This window comes from Lipophrys pholis, assembly GCF_963383615.2.
Source record: "Lipophrys pholis genome assembly, chromosome: 6".
Taxonomy (NCBI): Eukaryota; Metazoa; Chordata; class Actinopteri; order Blenniiformes; family Blenniidae; genus Lipophrys; species Lipophrys pholis.
In genome coordinates, this window is record NC_137629.1 from 28122650 (window position 1) to 28147176 (window position 24527).

Sequence of the window (24527 nt, forward strand, 5' to 3'; positions counted from 1 at the left end):
ACACAGCAGCGCTGGTGGTCTGGCAGCGAGCAGAGAAACTGGCTGGTAAACATTAGACATTGTTGGTGGGTGAATGAAGAGCGGGTTGATAAACAGATGGGTGAGTTAAAATGAGGGAGACCTGTAGGATGGCAGATCTGGAAAGGTTTTAAGAAATTCAGGATTGAAGGATACTTCCCCTCAAAATACAACCCAGCTTCAACTTGTGTTAAAAAAAACCCCAAAAAACAATAATAAATAAAAGATTTTTATAGACCAGTTGGACAAAAATACAATTTAAAATGAGAGTTGGTGGTGTTTGATTTTCCAAATAGAAGCAGCTTTATTTGTTCTCTACTGTGGTTCATTGCATTAATGAGAACATCAACCCCCCCTCAGGTAGTGGGAACGTGCCTGCTGATGACAGATCATCATATCAAGCTCTGGCGTGTCGACGTGACTCTTTAAAGATGCTGGGCGTCGCTGATTGAAAAGAGGAAGTGACCTTCAGACCCGGCCAAGTTTGTGTGCTGACAGTTTGATCAAAGCTGACATGAACCAGAATCACCGCCTGCTGCTGAATGCAAAGATTTGAAATGGAACTTGACAGACGAAAAGCAAAAAAAAAAAACAACAACTCGATACCAATATTATTTTCGAAAGCATCTACATTTTTGATTTTTGTTTCACTCTGAATCCTGAAGCTTAAAAGAAGAAATAAATGCTTTTCGAGACTTTTGCTTACTGCTGGAGTTGAGGTTATTTGTGCAGGACTCTGGCCAGACTCAAATAAACTGCAGTACGGTTCATTAGGAGAGGGAATCTAATCCAAACTAACACCGGGACCCCAGTCCAAATAGAGTGTCCGGGGCGGGAGGAGGCGGATGTTTTTATCTCACAGCCAGCAGTTTCTCTTACTTGGATAAACAAGCATTAAAAATGGAGCAGAAATCACAGTGGGATGACGGCTCTTGTCCAGTTTTTCTTTGTTTTTGTTTTGCAGCAACGAAAAACTAAGACTTGACCAGGAGGGAAAGATGACATCCACTGACTCTGTCGTGTATTTAGTTCATGCTAAAAATCAAAACATCACTCGCTCGGTGTGGTTCAGATTTAAAAAGCAGCGACGCTCATTTCGGATAAATTACATATTAAAATGATTATTTAGCGAACGCTAAATGAAAGGATCCGTTTTGTGCCCTTCGCTGATTCACACATGATTTTGCTGTCGGTTTGTTTTCTTTTTGTAGAGTCTGGGAAATACATTCAGAACCTGTTCCAGGTTGCAGAGGACAGCTTAGATTGTTTGATTTACAAAAATCACTTGAATTGTGAGTGACGCTGAGAAATGATGCAATGCACCGGGAAGTTTTGTGAATCCAGTCGGGTAAACATGGAGCGTTGCCTCATAAGCTTTCAAAAGACGAATCTGACTCGCCCCGGAGAGAGCTCTATCACACGCTACAGTCCTGATGTGGATTCAGAAGGGACATCAACACTGCATCAAAATGATATTGACTCTTTCAATATAAAGATCCTTGACATAAACCAGAGTCACTGCTTTGCTTCTGCTCACAACACTATTCAATGATAAACTGTGTAATAGACTTTGAGACGCTGCAACGGGAGTACGAACCTGCTGGCGTGACGCTGTAGGGAATTGCAGATTGAACTTAATAGTCAGTGCATTACCATTCAGTTGTTATAAAAATAATCCGGTTGGAGCATCAGAGCAGCTTCTGTTTATCAACAAGGATGCTGTGGGAACCGGTGAAGTCAGACGGCGTTGGCCACATTACAGACACGTTTGCAGGAATAATCCTGATAATGCACTCATGAAATGAATGAAAATACCTTCCTACCCCTTTTTCCCTTATCTCCCTCCACCGCTGCCGTTCCCTCATGCTCCGTGTGTTTTTCCCGCAGGGAGAAACTCAGCGAACTCCGGCGGGAGAAGCAGAAGTTGGTGGAGAAGATTATGGATCAGTATAGAGTCCTGGAGCCCAGCATGCCACTTCCAAACAACAAGGCCAAGTATGTTTACCTCCACCGCACACAGGCCTGCGATATATTCATTATCCAGCATGTGGCAGAACAATCTTCACAAATGATAAGTGCTACAATCAAGAAATTGTGTTTGATTATGTTCTGTACAATCTGGAAAAAACACCACATGAAATAAAAAAAAAGAAGAGGTACATTGAAACTGTTTATATCCTTGAAACTATTAGGAATATCAGCTATAGATTTACAGATTTCAATAAATTTAATTGTGCCATATTTTACCTTTACCAGTGATTTTACTCCACGTCACCTTCAGAGTTCATATTGCTCAGTGGGTCGTCAAAATGGGTAAATTGTACATGAACGTCATATTTGTGATTGAGTTCATCACATGAATCACATAAAAACAAGCAAAGTGTATGATGCAATGACTTGTTGGGGTAAATTAGACAAATATTACTCTAAAGGGGCAGAGGATGGGACTGAATCTAATACGTTCATTGTGAAACCATCACCAATACATTTGTATTGTTTTATGATGGTTTAACCCAAAAGTTGAAGTTGAGTTTTTGTCTTGAGTGTGTATCGACACTGTGCAGTCGAGTTTATTCACTCAACAAAGCCACAAACATATTATTCATTTTGAACCAAAGAAAAACGTTTTGGTTTTTAATCAGGAAAACACAAATTCTGTTGGGGTCTCATGTATTTGTTAGTGTCTGCTGTTACATAGCTGTACTCCACAGAGACACAAGGTAATCCAATAGAAATGTTTGTTTTCCAGAGAGGCTTCCCTGCGCCCCCCTGGGGTCCTCCAGGAGGTGCCAGAGGGGCCCTCTGGCAACCCCCCCCCCCTCCCCGCCATATGACTTACTTTTCTTTCCTGCAAGTTGAAATATTCCCCAAGACAAAGTTTCAGCGGTTAGAGAAGCATGCCTGCAGTAGGTGTCTTTATTCCAAACACTGGTCAGGCGACATTAAAATAATAATTCGTAGCATTTGGAAAAGGAGAAACTGATCAAACCTGGATCAACGGCCCAACACATCAAAAGCTTGAATGCGACAAACAAGAAGTTACAGCTGCGCTGACTTTTAAACGGCTGTGAATGTCGGTGGGACTTGAAAGGCGGAAATGTTTGGGACTTCCTGCTTAAATATTTCCTCTTTAATTATCTTCTTTTTTCAGCAGCATTAATTCTCATCTCTGACGTTTGAAGTGGCCAGCTGAATACTTAAACAGCGTTTTAATTGAATTAGGATATTTCATTCAACCCAGTTTTATTATGTTTGTTCTTGGCTTTTCTCCCAAACTGCTTGAAAGAGTTGAATTACGTTCTTATTATTCCCTCTTTCGGTTTTGTTTCATTGTGTTCTCTAACTCTGCACTCCCACATTTGCAGGTCATGTTTAATTGGCCGACTGTAATTCTCCTTTGTTCATGGAATTTGTTCTATAATCCTCACACAGTTGTTGCACAAAAGACAATATAAGTTTCTGCATCACTTATTTCATTTTGTTTGACATCTTATATTTCATACAGTCTGTATTCTTTACAGTGATCAGAGGATTTTATACACACACATCAGATCTATTCTCTAATTCAAACATGAACTCCCAACAGATCTAAAGTTTTTTTTTGCGTTTTTGGAGTGCAGATCTCTCCGTTCACGAGTTGTCCACTCACACATAGTGCACTTGTCTCGCACTGGACAGCTGACAAGCTTTTTATATAATAAATGTAACATTTAAAAAGTGCGTTTTGCCCCTGGTGCTATGGCTTATTATGGTCATGACATTTTAATTATAGCTTTTCCAAATGTATTTCCAGCAAGTACACTCTTGGCATACTAAGTGACATTTGGCACCTGGAAGAACATCTTGTTCTTATTTTGAGTTTTCATACTAGAAGAAAAACAAACAAAAAAAAAAGCACAACAGTATTTGAAACAAAGAATGCATTTTGTGAAGAAGATGCAGTCTGTGACACTTGGCATCCCGTCGCTGTTTCCTGGAAAATAAAGGTGTGTTTGCGCGTATGCAGACAGACACTCCCAGGGCTCATCGCTCTTTGTAAATGGTTCCTGTCCTCTGTGTCCTCGCAGGAAATCTAACTGGATTGCAGACAGGATGAAGAAGCTAATCAAACCCCGGGGAGGAGGAAGAGAGGGACGCACCCTCTTCACTGCCGCGGGCAGCGTGGAAAACCTGGCCGACAGCTCGGAATTTACAGCAGACACACACACGTCTCAGGCTGGTGAGACCACGCAAATGTGCACGCACACACACACACACGCACACACACACACACACACACACACACACACACACACACACACACACACACACACACACACACACACACACACACACACACACACACACACGGCCGCTCTCTTCCTCACGTCGACAAACACGCCAACACCGGCCGACTGGTTTTTCACGAAGATATGCTCACACGCTCACCCCATCAAGCGAGGCTACGGGCGCGCATACAAATCGTCTCATGACTACCAAGTGTGGTCGGCGTTGATACCGCTCTCCTCCTCTCAGATCCCTCCCTCTAGAGTGCCAAGACTCACCGAGGCTGGCTGCCTCTGCTCACCACATGTTGAAAGCTAGAGACTCGTGAGGCTTCATTTTCTTTTTCATGCCTTTCACTGTCTGAGAGTCAGAAATAAAAAAAGAAAAAAGAAAGAAATTGGAGCAGATGTTTTCTAAGCTGGGATTTAAGCCCCAACCTGCATTCTTGGTATGTTCACTCCCTTTTCTGGCACTCGAGTATTGCCTCCTGTTTATTTTCCCCTCGCATTGTGTTTTCTACTATCCACCTTAAACCCAGATTTCTCAAACTTGAAGGATGGATCTTTTTTTTTTTGACAGAAACACTGCTGGTCTTTGTTGAGCCTGTATCCCAGACTGAGATTTGATCTCTCATCTATGCAGCAAGTGGAAGAAGCAGAAAATCTCTCCACTATGAAGAGCCGGCTGAGACTCCTCTGACAAAACCCCTTTTTTACCTGTTTGCTGTGACTTTTCCCATAAACATGTACTAAACTGTTTCAGGGTCACATGTTAAATGTGTTCACAACACCTTTTTAAATGTAAGGGTCAAACTATATCCTTGTTAAACTTTTTGGTTAACTCATTTGCATTCCAAATCTCACAAATTCTTTGCACCAAATGAGTCATTCACTCTTTCAAATAGAGTTAGAAGCACCAAAAAAGACTAAATAACATAGCTTTTAGACTGTTGCTGTTTAATAATGTCACTGCATGAGTTTACTGCCACAACCCAGAAGTCTTTAAAGCCTCATAACGAATAATTTGGAATAAATATAAATGTGAGTACATATAAGAAGATTAGTAAATGTTTATTAGTTCATAGCCGTTTTATTATGACTGGTCTTTCAATAAAGAGTAATTAAATAATCAGCAATGGACACATACTTTTTATGTATGGATAGCTAACACATTACAGTTTACAATAAAACATTAATTACATGTTTTATTATGCAGATTGTAAATATTGTATATGGAGAAATAAAGTAAATACTTATTCCCTTATGTTCTCCAGTCTCTCCTGCGAGGAAGTTTATATTACACAAGATTTCTTCCTTTTTATAATGCCACCATGTTTAAAGAAATTAATGAAATTAAATCATGAAAGGAGGTTGCATCGTTTCCACTTTGCATAATTGCACTGGTCCTACAGTTTGTACACAGTTATTGATGCATCCCAGGAGGAATTACAGCCTTAAAAGACCAGCATAAGAACTCAAAATTATGTTCCTAACAAAATCCCATTAATGTCTATTACAAAGCATTTACATTTATTTGTTTATGCACTTTAAGTACTCGCTAAGTAATCACTAAAAGGGGGTATAAAGTATCGGATTTATTTTCTGTGCTTTTTTTTCTTCTTCTTTCTTTCTTGTGCCAAACAAAGAGCATCTCCTTTATGTTCTCTGGGATCGATGTCTGGCCGAGTCACGCAGCCGTCGGGAGTCACTCTGGGGTTTTAATATTTTGCTCAAGGACAACTCGTGACAAGAAGGACAGGAATCAAACCAATAACCCGGCGATTAATGGCCGCCCGGCTCAACCAGCTGTGCCGCGGTTATCGCATTTCCTTAATTTATTTCTGCCTTTGTCGCAGTCCCTGAAACACCGGAGGAAGTGTTGTACCCTCGTTGTTTGTGCCGTAAATCAATCCGGCTGATTTGTCCCATCTGGTGGCGCAAGGTGAAAAATGTGGCTTTCAGAAAGACAAATACTGAAAACTATAATGCACAGGGCGATGTACATTGATTACACTCATAACTCAGAATGAAGGAGCCGGTGATTTACAGACGATGAAATGCTATCACCTGTAACTGTATACTTGCTCTGAATAAACAAGGGATTTGAATAATAATAACCATTTGTCAACCATGAATTCATTCCCCTCTGTTCCAGACCCTCGCAGCGCTCCAGTTTCTCCTTCTCCTTTGAGAAAATCCCGATCCCAGACAGACCCGGACATTTCCGTCCCCGGCACACCGACTTCCCGCTCAGGCTCGGGGGGCCGCCGGAAACTGGGCTCCCGCCACGGGTGGGGGCTGGGTCTCGCTCGACAAGGCTCGGGAGTGTCCCAGTCCTTCAGCCCGGGCGACCACAAGACGCCCCCCCGCCTGCGCCAGAGCTCCAGCCAGAACTCGTCCGAGGTCCTCTGGGAGGGACAGAAGAGTGACGTGAAGGCACCTCAGGAGGCCGACGCCCCGTCAGCCAGTCGGCAGAGTGTTGAGGACGAGGAAGGAAAAGGTGAGAAGGAGGACAAAGTGGAGTGGGGAGGACTGTGTTTACGTCTGGACACTTTTAGAAATGTCCACCCGTGATTCAATCACGACAACTACTTTGGTCTCACAAGAGGGAGAACTGGAAACCACATAGTGAGATCATGTAAAGTGTGTGTGTGTGTGTGTGTGTGTGTGTGTGTGTGTGTGTGTGTGTGTGTGTGTGTTTGGACGAGTTACATCCATGTATAACAAGATCAATGACTTAATAAGTTGCTTGTCAAGCTGAGTAAAGTGAAACGGAACCTAAAGTGATTCTAACAACTACAATCACTCAGAAACACAACTAATCGGTTTGTTTTTGTTTGTTTTAATAAAACATGCACTGGTCTCTTACACTGTGATCTCCTCTGCCTCCAGACACTCAGCACTCCAGCGACGAGACGTCCGACAAAGATCTACAGACTCACTCCAGCTGAATCAAGTAATAGTGTTGTTTTGTTTTTTGTTTCTATCGGCTGCTTCCAGCAAACTGTTTGAAAATGCATCTTTGTGTATGTCAGTATTTCTGAATACATGAATAAATTCCTGAATTGGTGATATGTGGTTGCTGACTTCTACCATAAATGATTTACCCAACTCTCTAAATGGAAGAATTACTCCGCCAAAACACTGATATTTGATCTGAGACAAATAAAATCATTTATCTATTCCCCATTTTTCCTCGTTCAAGACGGTCCTCAGACAGAAAAACGTCACTCATGTTTTATTGTCCTCATAAAGTTTCTTTTGAATATGTATTCATATGCTAATCTGGAAATAACAACACAAAAAGTCATAAAATATATATATTTTTCTTTTTTTACATCAAATAGAGGAAATTTCAAGCAGCAACACGCCCCCTCAGGCAGTCCTTCTTCAAACCCTCTGGCGTTCTTGTCTTCCCACCATGGACACAGTTGCAGGAAACCAGCTTTATGGAGAATTGTCCACAGGTCCATGATTGTCCACACCAAGACAGTCTGTGACATAATGATCTGAGCAGACTTCTGCACAACCCCTGTGTCTTTGCAAAAACTGGAGAGCACAATACGGGCTTAAGCTCTAAACATGTGCAGGCTAAATGCCGCGGCTCAACAGAGGAGGAGCTGAGAAGTCGGACTTAAAGGATTACGGCATTGGAAGTAATCGTGCTGCTTCACCTCAGTTTCTGTCATGGGAGCTGCAGTTTTTTGGGGATTTTTTGGCCCAGAAAACTGAAATCCTCATCCTCGTATATTTATTAAAGAAATTCGAAACGATACACTGGACTGATTTAAGTTGGCGGCCATCATCGTATAAACCACTGACACAAGTGTCTTCATCAAGGGCGGACTAATCCTAGGTTGATTTCAATAAAAAATTCAGCAGATCCTCTGCAGAGAACATCCAGGACACTAAAGCAGGTTTCATCCACGACACATACTGTACAGCGCGTGCCTCAGCAGTGAGGGGAAGTGGAGCAGAGCTGACGAAAGTAAAAGCCGTCATATGCAAATTTCTCCTGAGCATTAATGTTTAGTGCTCGAAGCGCTTCATCTCGCCTTCCAAAAACCTTTACGGGATTAACTAAAAATGTTGGGTGTACCTGCTGTTCCTTCTGATCGCCTCTTCTTTGAGTTGGCTCTTTCAAAGTCAAAAAAATAAAATGAAATAAAAATAAAAGTAAAGACTTGAGAAAGCTGATCACATATTTTTTGTGAGGTGTGCTTCAAGGTAAAATGGAAAAGCAGTTGGCTACAGTGCGCCCGTAAATTTCTAAATATTAGCAGTGAAACAAGGTGAATGAAAAACAGAGATTTCTGGAAATGACCTCATAAAGGTGTCCAAGAAAATGTGAGATTTAAGTTAAGAAGGAGGAAAATCTGATTGCGCTTTCCTGCAGTCCAGGTACACGCCGCGGGTCAGGTTGATGCAGGAAGCAAAAATAAATCGATAAATCTAATAAACCTCCTTCTAACCGGCGGATCTGATCTGAGTTCAGCATGATAAACATGAATAAACTCCACCATCTGGCTCACATATGGCTGGAAATCCCATTTTATTTCAGGGACTCTGCATAAATCCCGTCATTGATATGATGGTAAATGATCTGCACTGGCTCTTTAATGAGAGTCCTCTTCATCCCCTTTCACTGTTGCACCAAATGGTGTCAGTGTAGAGCCGCCAGGCTTCTGTCAACAGACAGACAGACGGATGGATGAAGCAGGGGGAGGAATTAGCATGCAGCATTTCCAAATGAGCAGGCCTGAGAGTTCATCATGGAGCTAAAAGGGCCCTCTTATAAGACAAGCAGCTTCCAAAATGAGCCTCTGCCTCCCAGATTAAGACGAGGATACGTCAGCATTCCTGGTCGGGACTGTGTTTCCAGGGTGGGGTGATGCACCCACATGCAGAAAAACAGAGGATAGTAGCAGGCCGGAGCCGTGTCTCTCCAGCCGGCCCTCCCCAATGGCACATCCTGAATTATGATTTGCAAATGACAAATGGATCGCTAATACAATTCATGAATTATGTAGTTGTCATGGTGACATTAATCAAAAAGCAGGGCCCTTCTCTCAGCTCCAAACATTGTGTTTGTGGAATTGAGATGCATGACGGGGGCTGCCCACCGAGTCGCCTGAATGAGCGCGGGGCAAAGCGATAGCAAGATATTGGTTCTGCCAGTCACTCAGAGGCTTATTATGAGTGCAATGCAACAATCACACGCCCTCAGGCACACAGACAGACAGCGCCCACAGACAAAAGTGAAGGGTAAGGCTTTACATTCTCGACAGAGCCCTGTGTGTTCACAGGTTATTTTTTTTTCAACCTCCATATGTTGTCTAGAAATGCCTAAAGAGGCGTACTTAAAGAGGGGAAAGACTAAGAAAAGGGTTGAAATATGAATCGTGTTTATTAGGCAACAGGTCACTGAAATAAACTAGTCCTTTGATGGAAAGTATCGGTGCCGAGAGAATAACAAGCGGGTAAAAAAAAAAAGCCCTAAAGGCAAAAACAGTTGGAGAAAAGACCACAAAATGAGTGATTAAGTGCCATCTCAGCCTCTGATTCCTAAAGCGGTAAATGATGGATGGCTGCCTCGGCTGACATCACAGCTGGATCTCAAGAGTCTGCTCAGCTGCTTAATTATTGAGCACCTGGAGGGTGTAACACCACCCCTGAAAATCACTTTCTAACCTTGTTTTTCAAGGTTTTTGGCCTCCCTCCATTTGTAAAGACCTCTCGTTGTCTCTTAAGACCTCTCTCTCTGTATTTCCTCTTTCTCACTGAAACCCTCCCTTATTTATTTAATTTTTTTTTTCTTGAGCTAAGTGGACTTTCCACCTCTGTGGTACGCATATGTCTCTCCTCATCACCCCTCCCTGGCCGTTTACCTCCAGCCTGGCCTGAGCTATCAAACTTTAATGACTGTGTCTTACTAAAGAGTCTCCAGCGACCAGAAACCTCACTTAAACCACTTAGTCCACTGACTCAACAGGCCAGGCATCCTAAATACTTTGAGGTGCATTAGGTTTTTGTTTGGTCTTAACGTTTGGCTGTGAGATGTCTCCTTGCAACTATCAGCTGAATCCAAATCAAGCTGGGGTTTTTTTTTTTTATCCTCCCAAATTTGTTTCTGTTTTAGAAACAGCACACAGCTTTGAAACTTTAGTTAGTAAAAAGTTATAATTCATGGATTGTTGTTGGGCTATTTCCTCCCAGCAGAGCCCCCCCACCACCACCACCACCACCCCCACCCCCACCCCGAGACAAGAGAGCAGCGAGGTGATCTCTGATCGAGAAGTGCTGGTGTAATTCAATTAATTATAATTTGCTCCAGGCAGCAGCAGTCAGGTAAAGGGGAGGATCATTGAGAGGGAACACAATGCAACTTGGTGGCAAAAATAACAAGTGAGTGGAGTGTGCGTGCACACTCACCGACGGACCCCGCAACCTCGCCTCCTCACAAACCTGTCAGGATCTGTATGCTTTCAGCAGGCTTTTACTCAATGAGGTTAGTCTAAAGGTGAGCACGTTCATCTATAACTTCCTTCTGTCTGCATCCGTCCATTTCTCCACCCCTTTCTCCTACCCCCCCCCACCTCTGTTATTTCATCATCCTCCTCTTTAGTTCATTCGGGATCCTTCCTCCTCTGCTAACTGTTTGCCCCCCCCCCCCCCCCCCCCCTCGCTCCCCCTCCCTCCCCACTGCACTCCCTCTCTCTCCCCTAGTGTATTAAGGGGCTTTGACGCTCTCAGTAAAAGCTGATTTATTCTCTGGGTGGTATCGATCGGTTTCTGCATTAAAGATTATAATTCATTACCCCGGCCCCTTTTAATACATTAAACACTCAAAATAAAAATAAAAGACCGCCCACCCCCACCAGACTCTCAGTGTCCCGAGGGTGCGGGAAAACACTCTCGTGGAGACGTCCGCTCTGTCGTCCTGGGTCCCACCTGTGTGTGTGTTATGTGTGTGTGTGTGTGTGTGTGTGTCCTGAACACTCAGACAGTTACGCACAGCGACACTCCCTCAGCATGAACACCCGTGAGGCTTTGTACACAAAAAGCAAACGCCTTGTTAGAACAACACAACAAATCACTGACAGCAGGGGTCAAAGCAGTGAACGGTAGATGTGATAGATGGAGCCGCAACAGCTAACCCATTCAGAACATTAATCAGCAATTACTCAGAGAATTGATTCATTGTTTAATTGTTTGATGCAGGTGAAAACACTTGGTGAGACAAAATCAGACACGTGAGAGGATCAGTATCAACCTTCCCGAGTCCTCATTTGCTCAAAGGCCACCGTTCAATCACTGGTGTCTCCTTCTTTGATCGCCTGTAACTCGAGTGTCGCCGGCAGGCTTTTCAGTTCCAAATCAAATAATTCAGAAAGGTTTTGGGGCAGATTGGCGTGTCATTTCATGCAGACATTTATGCTTCCCTCAAGATCACTCACTTCATTCACTTCGCTCCCAATCGTCAGAAAATACCATCCACTGCATATAAAGACGGACACAGCGAGCGATGATATCACCCGCAGTTTTGCCTCCGAGCCAAATTGAAGCCTTGAGAACGTTTTTATGGCCAATGTAGTCTGTTCGTCAGGTCCTGCTTTGACCTTTCAGATATGAAGCAATGCTTAATGCTGAACTGGAACGCATGCACGATCATCAGCACATTACAAACTGTACTGAAAGCCATTAAGGACACAATTTCATGCTAAAAACTTAAAATCAGAACCTATGAGGAGAGTGTTAGAAAAAAAAAAAAAAAACAAGCAAACTGCAGGCATTGAAGATATAATGTATTTTTGCATTGAGAGCCAATTTAAAAACAACAACACATAAATTATTCAAAACAACAGCGTCCAAGTTTCAAGTTGGGGTTTTCGGAAGAAGCAACTGATGCTCAGATTACTGAATTACAACACCTTTCACTTTTGTTTATAGTTGGAGAAGAAGAATGGTGCCGTGCTTCACAAAAACAATTACATAACCGAGCTAATCGATGTCTCCATGATCCTGCAGCATTTCTTTGTGATCACTCTGATGTAACACTTAGATTATGTGGGCAGTTTTTTCGAAGCTGTGACATGATTTGTCACATTTTTATGGGATTCGTTTCCACTGAATTTGAGTAAATAACAAAAATCGCAATCAATAAAATAATTACTAGCTCTTAAAAATGATAAATGTCACCACTTGAGTGGACATAATGAGACTGCACATTTCAAAAATAGCTGCAAACATTTCATTTATTCTCTGTGTATTGCCCTAAATCCAGCCTTGGTCCTGAATTTCAGTCTAAAAGTCCCTCAAGTGAACTCCACTGAGAACAGGCTGTTTCTGCGTCTGTACCTTTAAATGCTAATGAGCTGCGTCTGCTTACCTGGGACATTTGAGAGGAGGAAAAAAAGGTGGCCCACTCATAATTTTAGAGGGCGGAACTCATCTACCTGTGGTAGTGGTTATTTCCCTGCATGATGTCATGAAGGGAAAATCTGTGATTAGCCTGTATGAGCACACGTTTGCAAGAAAAGTGGAACAAGGAAGTGAGGGAGATGAGAGACTTTCTTCACTTGTGTGACCTCATACAGGCTATGTGGACATACATTGGTAGAAAAACAAAATTTGAATTTAAATAGACGTTATTTTTGTCAGCAGCTTGAAATGATGATGACGTCCAGACAAACTTCACAAAACCTGCATGGATGGTGGATAGATAGATAGATAGATAGATAGATAGATAGATAGATAGATAGATAGATAGATAGATAGATAGATAGATAGATAGATAGATAGATAGATAGATAGATAGATAGATAGATAGATAGATAGATAGATAGGTCAACCCAAGAATTTGTGTACTGTCTACATTCACTCCCTTGTTTGTCAATAACGTGGCCTCGATGGAATAGTCAGGCTTTAAAAAGCAGCATGTGTCCCCTATTGATTTTACCCCAAACAGCCTCACCAATTCCCTGCACAAAACAAGATTGCCCTTCCCCATTGTCTTGACACATTGATTTTGTATCCACGAGGGCTTGAGGAGCAATCCCTCTGATTCAGGTCCTCCTCGCACTGTCACTCTGATGGACAATTTCCCTCTCCATCCTTACCTTTCCCCGTCTCTCCTCTTTCTCCTTCCATTAAAGGACTCTTCTACCTCTAAGCTCTAACTTCTCTCCGTCCAGGCTCCCCACCTCCCTCCTCCACCGGCCTTTTGCGCCCCCCCCCCCGCCTCTCTTTCCCTCTGACAGGCTTTCAGACAGTAAATCAGAGACATTGATCCAGCACAGCGCCCAAGTGTCCTGGATTCTGCTAAAGAGCCATTTTCATTTCACAAGCAGTTTACTGGCCTCGCTACCCCCCACCCGTAAACATTGCTCTCCTCCCTCTTCTCTCGCTCTCTCCATCACGGCCTCATCCATACACATCACCCATCTCGCCTAACTACCGGATCCTCATCGTCTCTGAGTGCCGTCCGTTGTTTTCCTCCCACTTTCGGCTGCCGATTCACAATTTTCTTCGTAGACAAATACCTCTAAAGGCTTGAAGCGCTTCACTAATACATAGCGAGCGCACACATTCACCCAGCAGACTGTCATTAGTACAGTGAATCATCAGTCCTGTACAAACCAGCGGCGAAGCAGAGCTTCCTGCATATGTTCCAAGAGGTCTGACTCCAACATCAGGATTAATTTAACCTCCTTATAATTTGTTTGACATCAGCACAGCGAGGAGCCGTGCAGCACTGCTTCGTTAACAGGTTTTTTTTTTTTCCTCCTTTCCTCAAACACAGCCGCGCTGCTGTTCTACGAGCTCCTTTTTTTTTTTTTTTTTTTAATTCATGACGAGAAGGAGTGTGAGAAGGGAAAACAGCAACCCAGAGCTGCCGTAGAGCTCCAAGACAGATACATATCATACAAACATCAGAGAGCTGACATTTATCTCCAGACTCTGGAGGGACCGTATGTTTGCATTTAAATGTAACTTGGAGGAGGCAGAGAGTTTCCATAACTACTTTATGGCGGATTGCCTTCTGTTTGTATGCAGGAATGTGTTGTTGCCTTCTGTTTGTATGCAGGAATGTGTTGTTGCCTTCTGTTTGTATGCAGGAATGTGTTTGTTTCCTTCTGTTTGTATGTAAACAGTGCAGCCTGTAAGTGTTTGGACAGACATTTTGTAGTTAGCAAGTAACGGGACTGTTCACATATTAGTTTATCAGTGTATGATTTTTATTTATTTATTTTTTGTGTGCGTTTGGTAAAATTCCACCCACTTTTTGGATTGTAAAACACTGCAGAATTACAACTTCGGGTAACACTGGCAGAGATTTGTAGTGTCATTTTGTCATGAATCAGGTACCAATCAATACTTGCTGATTCGCAACGGTACTTAAATGTGACGCGTCTGTGTAGCAGAAGGGAACAACAAACAAACAAACAAACAAACAAACAGCCATTTTAGAGGAAAACAGAAATGAATGTATTTCCATCTCGCAGGCAGAGCAGAGATAAAACTGGTTTGTGTTAAATACAATGTTATTATTGTTTAATTGAAGAATGAAGAAGGCAAAAAAAGTATATACAGAATAAAGAAGGTGCACTGAGTTTATTTTCAGCAGACAGTTACACCTACACTGTAATACGCACACTGAGAACAAAGAGAGCCAAGATATATGACTATACTTTAAAAAAATGTGCTGTTAGCAGGCGGGTTTGTCCGCCGCTGCGGCGGCTTATCACAGGTTTGCTCAAAGAGGAAAAAACAAAAATACCCCCTTTATGTTGCACTGCTGTTTTCAAACCAATGTAGGTGGATAAAACTTGGCTGATGTTTAATTTTTAATGATAAGCCTCATAAGTATTAATTCTTTTAATTATGTTGAAATAATGAGGTATGTAAGTTGTAATGTGACAAGAGGCTGTTCTCCTATTTTTACCTTTTTAATTACTCATTAAGATTGAATATGCGTTTTTTTTTTTTTTTTTTACTTCTCTTCCTGTTGTAGGTCTCCAAGCAGCGAACCAGAACTTAATGAAGTACCACGAATATTCGTCGTCATAGAACTTACACACACATACCAGAATGGATGAGTTGACGCTGCGTTGATGTTTGATTTATACATTAGAAATGACATTTCAACGAATACGGAAGCAAACTTTCCAAAACTAAACGGAACGACCCCATAGCCACCGTTTCATTTCCAATCCAGTGCACTGGGGGTAACAGCACAGCGCCACAGCAGATTAGACATTGTTTGCGTGTGTACAGTCGGCTGTGTAAGAACAGATCAGTCTGTTTATATTGAAGATTAGCTTTTGTGGACAAATGTGAAGTCGAAATATTCCGGGATGCAGGAGTTGAACTTTCCTCAGAAACTCTGCCGTTCCTTTGCGTTGCAGTTTTCTCAACAAATGTCGACAATTGGATGAAAAATTGGGCAAATACCACCTGCTGAGACGGCTGAAGTGATGTAGTCGAAAGCCACATATCTTCCTGTAAATGAATCAGGCGGGAAAACTTTTATTTTTTTATTGCTCTCCTACCGCTTTTTATCAGTCTGATAGATATGGGGGAGAGGAGCCCACTTCATCCTCCCGGTCAGCTGAGTTGGCTCTTTCTGACAACATAATTGACTTTTACAGACTTGTGGTCAACTACGGTTCGGTTTGTGAAGTGGGGCAATTTCCAATTGCAAAGCAGGCGGTTCAACGCCTCATCTCACCTTATCCACGCGTTGACGTCTCCTCGGGAAAGACACTGAACCAAGTCCACTGGATATTGATCAGCTTACATGGTTAGAGTGGCGTCTGGTGTGAGTGAATGTATTAAGTGTGATCAGCAGGTTTGAGACGACTGAAGCAAGTATATGAAGTCTATTTGCTCATTGTTATGGTGATAATGAACATTCACTTTGCACAGAAAAACTCGGTTGGATAATAAATAAACTTCACAATTTTATTTACCTGAACCCTGAGTGAACATCTTGGTTTTAGTTTTAGTCTCTGACCAGGCCAATGCCTTCCAATCTGCATTGTTCTCGTCATAAGGTCACCATTTTTTTTGTAAGTATATCTGCTTTTTTAAACCCTGCTTTTACTGAAAACAAGGAAGAATTTGAGGAACAGCAGAGAAGATATCTCCTCATGACCCTAACCCGGGTGGCCAGTCGAGGAAACGCCTCTCATCACAGTAACAGCAGTCGCTTCGCCAAACGCTGAGAAGCTTTGCACCATAAAAAACAGATAATCTCAATAATAACACTAATAATAAGTAACCCATCGGACAATAATCTATTAAGGATCTAAAAAACATAATCCACATTAATGTATATCCATCACCTTGCACATAATTGTGCCTTTTATTTTCAAAACTGATGAGGAGCCGCAGAGCGGACTGACCAAAGAACAAAAATAGTCCCTGGTAAACCTGGTTATTAGTTTGAATGAAGTGGCTTTTTACAATAAGTTCGCTACTCGCGGACACTTTTTATTTTCTGGAGCCTTATTGAGTTTATCCTACAGATTTAGAAAAATAAATAAAACACTCGCATACCAAAGTGGCTTGGCTGCTTCTAATTGGTATTTTGTCTAATATGAGCCACCTGTAGCGGCGCTTATGTCTGTGATTAAGTGTGATTAAATAACTGTGCTTGAAGGTGCCCTAAACCACTATTAACTTTGTTGTTTGGAGCCCTTTTTATCTAACAAGACCCAGCTGGAATAATACCTCATGTTGTCACGTTGGTAAAGCCGATCCAGAGCGCCGCTCTTTTAGTGCGTGATGCCCTGAATCTCAACACCAGGAGCCGTAACCCCTCCGCCTGCCAGCGGCAGGCAGGTTCGCGAGGCACTTCGGGGACATTTCATCCTCCAGCAGCAGATTCAGAGGCTTGTAGGCCAGAGATGTCAAGACGAGAGGTGCCTGCAACAAGAAATAAGCCTCCCTCAAGAATAAGCTCTGAAGGACGACACTCGTCTCCCTGCCTACATGCGTACCTAATATTTATGCAGTTATGGTGAAACTTTCAGACTTATTGGTAGTTGAAGAGTGACTCACAGATATCCTTGTATGTCGCAGGTGTTCTTCGATTTAACTTTAGATTTTATATGGCTGTAGTTTCTCCCCAGAGTACCTTTGCAGACATTTTTTTTAAAAACCTATTGTGTAGATCACAGTGATTATACAGTTTTGAAGGTGATCTCTGCTCTTTGCTGCATGTGATTACTGGCTTTGTTTCCCCCTTGTTTGCTCATCTACGTACAGTTCATGAGGGAGAACACAGAAACTCTTCACAGCTTATTAGAAAGAGTTTCACAAGTGGCTTGTGTTTGCGTGGCTGTCTACGAATCCTCAGACCTGCTTTAATAGCAGTATGTATTGTACACACATACCGTCGAGCTGTTTTTCTGATTGGCTCAATCCTTCTCCAAATCGCTTCAATGGGACTTTTCCCTTGTTTTAAATTCTTGGGTGTGCGTGCCTTTAAAAATGCTGCACACTCACACGCGTTCAATCACTGTCTCATTAGAGTTCTGACTAACACCTGCACACCGGACGCCGCTCTGACACAGATAACTGTTTGACTAAATCCCACCATTAGGGGTGCAGCAAAGCTAATGTCGGAGAGATGTCAGTTAAGTCGCCTGCAAACACTCGTCTATCCACCAATCTGTCAGTCAGTCGATTCAGCTTGTACTCCAGCTTCATCCAGACTAGGGCAGCAGAGGGTTGGTGTGTTAATCCCCGCTGGCATGGGGCAAAAAGCAGGGAAACGCAGTACAAACATACGTTTATCTGGATTTTGAAGGGATGAAACCCGTAGAAACGACATGCCAATGTCATACAGACAGGCCACAGTGGGCCTGGCGCTTCAAGAGAATTTATTGGTGGCACGTTGTGCCACCGTCTCAACCTCACACTTTATTGTGTTTCACAGAAAAAACAAAAAATACTTCACCAAATAAGAGAAATCCTGAACAGACTTTCATGCCATTTTAATCAAGTATTTAGATTACACGAGTAAACTTGAGGCTCAAAGTCTCAGATGAAAGTCTGACACTGAAGGGAGAACATGAGAGATCAGTCGAACCTGCGGGCCTCAGTCTTCTGTTTGATTTGAAGTGTTGGTACTCTGAGAACGGAAAATGTGACAAAGATCCGACTATCACTTTTGTTTGGACGGATCCAGAATCCTAGTGAAGGTTTGTGGTGGTTTTGGCAGCAGTGGCCCAGAGTCTAGAGAAGCAAGCTTGTGTTTGGAGGTTTGCAGGTTCAAATCCCAGGTTATCGCTGTGGGTTCCTGGTTGACTATAGTAGGACGTGTTAAATCCAGAAAATTAACTTCTCCAAGGGGATCAAATGTTTATACAGCTAGTAATCACAATAGGTTTTAACCACCATTCATACAATTTGAAAACTCTCACAGTTCAGTCCAGATTCTACTAAAAGGAGAAAAAAACCTTAAAACGGAATGACCACTTGACACTGCACCAGACTCTGTGTTGGTTGGGCAGAAGAAAACAACATTGTGACTCCAGCTTACCAAAGGACTTGTAAATTTATTTTACGAGCAGCTATTATTAAAAAGTAACACCCCTCCTATTGTGACTGATTAAAACAATGCTGCTGACAAATGTTTTCCAACTTTTGCTTTCAAAAGTGCATCCCAAATAAGTCCAGACTTACTCAGCGGTCCGCCTCATCCACTCAGAGAGGGCCATGCCTCACCTTTATGTGACAACTGACATTCTTGCGCCATTATCCAACAAAATCTGCATTATAAGATGAATAATCTGCTCACAGTGTGATTAACTGGACTTCCCGGGCGAGCAACAACACGGTGAACAGCTGAGACGCAGCATGATGAAACCACATCAAGGGAGCCTGCTGCAATAAAAAAAACATTCAGCAAAATTGCAAAAGTGCACATTTGTCTCATTGTACAAACAACGAAAAGAAAAAAAAAGAAAAAAAAAAAAACTTTTAGCAAAAACTAGAAACACAAATTGTGGCGAGCTGCTCGGAATGAAACGATGCAACAATCAGAAACTATTTATTTTGCGTTTCCCTGCAGGAGGAAACTCGAGCAGAAAAGCAAGGATCATATGTTGAAAGGCGGTCACCTATTGGTCGGCAGCAAACCAAGTCAGCAGGAGCCTGAAATCATTCTTTATAAAACGTCTGAGTTCAGTGCTGGCAGGTTCTGTCAACTGAACAGGCAGTGGACATTTTTCAGAACGCCAACGCGTCCGCAGCCCTTAACACACAGACTGTCCACTATTGAAGGCTTTAAGCTCTCACACACACACACACACACACACACACACACACACACACACACACACACACACACACACACACACACACACACACACACACACACACACACACACACACACACACACACACACACACACACACACACACACACACACACACACACACACACACACACACACACACAGGTGTGTTGGTGGGAGGCGAGCAATCTTCAGGGCCAGCAGGATTATCAGTGCATGTTCTGGGCGATGGCGGCGAATCAGCCTTCAAGTTAACGAAACAGTTAGTGTAATTGGTCTTCATCTGTCATCTCAAACAGAGATGAAGACCGTCTGAGTCCGTGAGAGAAAAGAAAGAAGGAACCAAAGAAAGAAAGAAAGGAGGGATAACTGACGGGACAGTGATGAGAATTGGTCGCAAGATAATGAGTCTCGTTGTCTTCGTCTTCTCTCGTCCTGCGTCTCTCTTTCGCTCTCCCTCGCTCTCATTATTCAGAGTGACTGGTCGGAGAGAAGCTTCACAGTCTGCTGCTTATTAAAAAACCCAGAGCGCCTTTAGATGAGTTCATCAGGCTCTCCATCTCTCTTTTCCCCTCATCCCTTCATCCTCCCGCTGGCTCTGCATCCTCTCATCCCCCTCATCCTCACTATCCTTCCTCCCCCTCACTCAGTTTGAACTCCTGCATCCTTCCTCTCCGCGCCTCTTTATCCCTCCCTCATCCATCTGTTTATTTTTTCCACCATCCTGTAGAGTGAAACGGGAACGAGCGATGAGGAGGAAGAGGCGGCAGGAGGAAGAAGACACCGGGGCCCAGACAGCCGGAGAATCCAAACGCTCAGGAGAGGAAAAGACGATCCCCTTTGTGGCAGATGAAGCTTTTATTGAAAGGAGGAGGTTTCTCCTAATTTCCTGTTGATATTCTTTGTAGTTTATTTCTACCCCCTGCGCCCCGGCTCCTCCTCGGGGGCCCCGGCTCTCGCGCCGCCTCCCCCCAGTGCGTCTGCACCGCCGACGCAGATTGTTTTGGAATCAATAAAGATCGTTGCCGGCAGATGAAAGTCGCGGGGCGGGGCGGCGGCTCGCTAAACGCTCATTTCGCGTCGCAACAAATCACCTCCCGCGTCAGGCGCGCACGTGACGGCCACAATTAAAAAGCCATACAGATGCGCTGTGGGGGGAAGCGTGAATAAGTACACATATGGCATGTTCTGACAAGGCAGGCAGGGCGGCTGGGAACTGGATGGTTTCCAGACTGGAAGCGAATTCATGAAAAAGAGGGATGATTGTTGTGAAGAGCAGGTGCAGCAGTCAACCCACAGAAAAGGGACAGTGAAAGGGAGAAGACGGAAAAAAAAAAAAAAAAAAAAAAAATGGCAACATGTTTTTCAGTTTCAGCAAAATAAAATCCAGGCAGTGACAATTAAAAAGTCATGATAGTGAAGTATTGGGGGATGATAGGCAAACGAGGAGACTTGGTGGAAAACGGGTTCCGCTTGATGAACCTAAAGAGATCCGTTAATCTACAGCCCCCTTTTGGCTCTTTGTTAAAGCATTCAGTCTGTAAATTTACTGTTTCCGTTCACTCTTCTTTACGGCATTGCTCTGGGGTTTCGCAGTAATCTGTCTGCAGGGAAACGGCTCTAAAAACCAAGTGTACACAAGCCGCTTGGCATCACGGTTAAAGACGAGCCGCTGAAGTGCACAACTGGTAATGATCCAGATGTATGTCTTCTAAAACGCCGCTAAAGGAAAAGTAAATGTCGGGCTTTGGAAAACCGAGTGGAAACAGACAAGAATCTCAACGAGCCTCCATCTGTCGTTGATTTGAGTTTATACTGATAAAGTCATTGATACGCGCGATGAGGCTTTGTGTGTGGATGAGAAGCACGTTTTCCCTCACAGCTCGGTGGATTCTGGTTCAACTGGTGGCTCTGAAATTGGCTTGTCGAGGTTGTACCCTGCCTCCCCGCCCGTCTGCGACGAAGAATTGGATGAAGAAGAGTAGAAGATGGACGGAGTCAGTTTGTCCGCGGTTCACATTAAGGACAAAACACAATAAGCTTTTTATAAGTCAGTCACAGAGAGCATGGGAGGACCTGCAGCAGGTGGTGAAGGGCGTCACAATACATCATCAGTGGGTCGTCTCTTAAGGTCGCGGGTTCGATTCCCCGTCTCCACATGACCACAAACCGAAGTGTCGTTGAGCAAGACGTTGAACCCAAAATACTATAAATTGCTTTGGGAACTGCTGAAGCTGAGTAAAAACTGTTATATAAGTGAAATTAATATACAAAAAGGATTTTTACTGATCTGACAATCTACAAGAAAATGAATCACCCTGGATGTGAACTGGAATAAGACACTTTTTGTTCAGATTTACAGAATTTCTTAATTATCTTTGTATTGTATATTTCTTAGTTTTCTATAGCTGTTTACTGGCGTCTTCTTACAGTGACATAAAATAATATTCTATTGATCTTTTCATAAGGAATCCAAATTTTAAAAGTTTTTCCGAAGTAGTTGTGAAGTTGCGATAAAAATAAATTTGCAAAGTAATCTAGTGAAATAAAATTGCCTCGGCCATCACTAGATACTTGACTGCATGTACTTGTTTACTTACCTCCTCGTTTGGGCTCCTTCACATTCAGATGTAGGAAAATGAAGAAGGAAATATGAATGTGAAGTGTTCCCCATCGGTGGCCCAACTCGCTGACTCATCGCATCCAGAGAAGTAATCACTTCATACACACACAACACAAGAAGCCTGTGAGATTTGTTTTAATAAGCTTTTGGCGTGTGTCTCATACACGAGCGTACACACTGGAATCCTAATATTCCAACGCTGCAGCAAAAAAAAAACTGAAAAAAAAAGCACACATAACTCATAACCGCTGATCGCAGCTCCAGGTTCATTCTTCAATGCAGATTATTGAAATCATTTCACACCTTCAGCAAAACAATTCTCTTAACCTCGACCACGAGTGGGGGAAAAATAGAAAAGCTCCTCAAGATCTGCAATGTGCACTTAAAAAAAAAAAAAAAGTTATCATTTAGGACTTATCTTCCTGCTGAAGAAGTCTTGATCTGCATCAACAGCGAGGACGAGGAGGCGGAGGACGAATCTGGATGTTGAGTGGAGCCGCATGTATCCACAGCAACCAAAATCTGACAAATCCACCTTCAGAGTTTGCTCTTGATGCCGGCCTCTGTGGGAGCTGAGAGAGAGAGAGGGAGAGAGGGAGCGAGAGAGAAATGGAGCTCATAAAACAAGTGGCTAAACATTTCTACCTTGGTCAGGCAGCAGGTAAACGCATTTGGGCTTCTGAAGCGTCTGGTCGCTGCAGAGAGATCGGCTCGCCAGGATTAGTCTCTTCCAGTCCAACGTGGCCGAGGACGCACTCAAACCATGCAAACGCGCAAACACACACTCACACTCACACACACACACACACACACACACACACACACACTCACACACACACACATCAAACAGACAGACTGTAGGTGGTGCCAGGTGTTGGAGACACATAAGGTTTATAGAGGAGACTTGGAGGCCTGCCTGCAGCTGCGCTGTCACACAGACAGACAGTTCCGGTCCATCCAGCAGCCAAACACCAGCCACTGCTCGCTTACCGCCGCTACAAAAATCTGCTGCACGTCCGCCAGAGCGCAGCGACGCCGGCAGCCTGCACGGACTCTTTAAAGAGACACACCTGGCTTCTGTTTTGGGAGAGAAACCTCTCCGGTCGACCGACTCAGTGCGAAGATGCAAAAAGTGCTGACTTCCATCATTTGAGCTCAGCGCCGCGACTGTGCCACAATCTGAATCACTGAGCGCGGAAACAACACGCTCCATCATTCATCCTGTAAAATGCCTTTACAGCCGGACTGTGAAATTAAAAGCGATATTACACGTAACAATAAGGAGTCTTGAATGATTCTTCGACCGGCGTGGGAACAAGCCTGTGAACAGAACATTGATAGATTAAGACCTCACAGGGTCGTCGGAGCAGACAGGACGAACAGTTGCCAGTTCACATGTAAGCAACACCTGGCGAAGACAAGCCGCTCTCTTTTTAGCTCTCCGTCAACTCCTGAGGGAAATATCTGGTACTCCAGCTGCCAAACGCTCACCAGCCATTTGTTAACGGTGCCTGTCTTGAGCCAAGTGCTCGACGCACAGCGGCTTCATCTGCCCCCCCCCCAACCTGAAAATGGATTCACTTTTAAATGTGGAAAAATAAAAAAATAAGAAAGTTGAGCTCCGTGTGGCCACGAGAGGAGCGCATGCTTGGTGGTTGTGGTAATATTCATGAAAAGAGGAATGTTTGTGACTGGTAATGAGGGGGTCTGGAGGCATTGCACATCATCTAAAGCTTGTTTGTTTAGATATTCTGGGTGTTCCGAGGCAAAGAAATGAGACGGTCCTTGAGACCAGGGAGGCTTTTCTGTGATTTGTGTGCCAACATATATCTGGCGTCCTGACTGTATTCGTGCAAGCTGCAGCGGCTCCTCTGATCACATCTTTGTATTAAACTCAAATATTCAAGGACAACTGAGGCTCATCGAGCCATTTCTTTTATTCATCACTGTGAAGGCTGGTCAGGGATTCCGCATCAGTGGCTGTGAGTGATGACAGGCCGCCGTATAAACAAAAACTTTTTATCCACTTTTGATTTGAGGAAAAAAAAAAAAGTTAATGTATTGTTTCTACTAACGGAGCTCAGGCGGTACTGAGATGATTATTAATCGTCAAAACTAGAGAAAAATAGAGAAATCTTTCTTTATTCTCTGGTATTGCCAAACTGATTTTACCAGAAGAGCTGGACCAAACATGACCATATCTTAGGGAGGCACTAAAGGCAGAACGGCTCATTTAAAGACACATAACTGACAGCGTTTCTGCTAACCGAGCTCTTTGATACTGTCACTGTACTCACACAGCACCAACATTTA

The 24527-nt window shown here is 43.3% G+C and overlaps 2 protein-coding genes across 4 annotated transcripts in view; one reads left to right on the top strand and one right to left on the bottom strand.

Annotated features, from left to right (window-relative positions):
* ccdc88b (coiled-coil domain containing 88B) overlaps positions 1–20918 on the top strand; it is a 65520-nt gene extending 44602 nt beyond the window's left edge. Inside the window, exons 25-29 of one of the 2 annotated variants that reach the window (XM_080464998.1) lie at positions 1906–2013; positions 4086–4237; positions 6439–6783; positions 7176–7239; positions 20322–20918. In XM_080464998.1, the coding sequence (XP_080321124.1) occupies positions 1906–2013; positions 4086–4237; positions 6439–6783; positions 7176–7234 (664 nt within the window). In that variant the 3' untranslated portion in view covers positions 7235–7239; positions 20322–20918. Of the gene's footprint in view, positions 1–1905; positions 2014–4085; positions 4238–6438; positions 6784–7175; positions 7357–20321 lie in introns of those variants that run through there. The other variant, XM_080464997.1, reaches the window with a different exon arrangement.
* Positions 20919–22332: 1414 nt separating this feature from the next.
* macrod1 (mono-ADP ribosylhydrolase 1) overlaps positions 22333–24527 on the bottom strand; it is a 127171-nt gene continuing 124976 nt past the window's right edge. For both annotated transcript variants that reach the window (XM_080465000.1, XM_080465001.1), the window contains one exon: positions 22333–22786. In XM_080465000.1, coding sequence (XP_080321126.1) covers positions 22752–22786 — 35 coding nt within the window. In that variant the 3' untranslated portion in view covers positions 22333–22751. The remainder of the gene's footprint in view (positions 22787–24527) is intronic.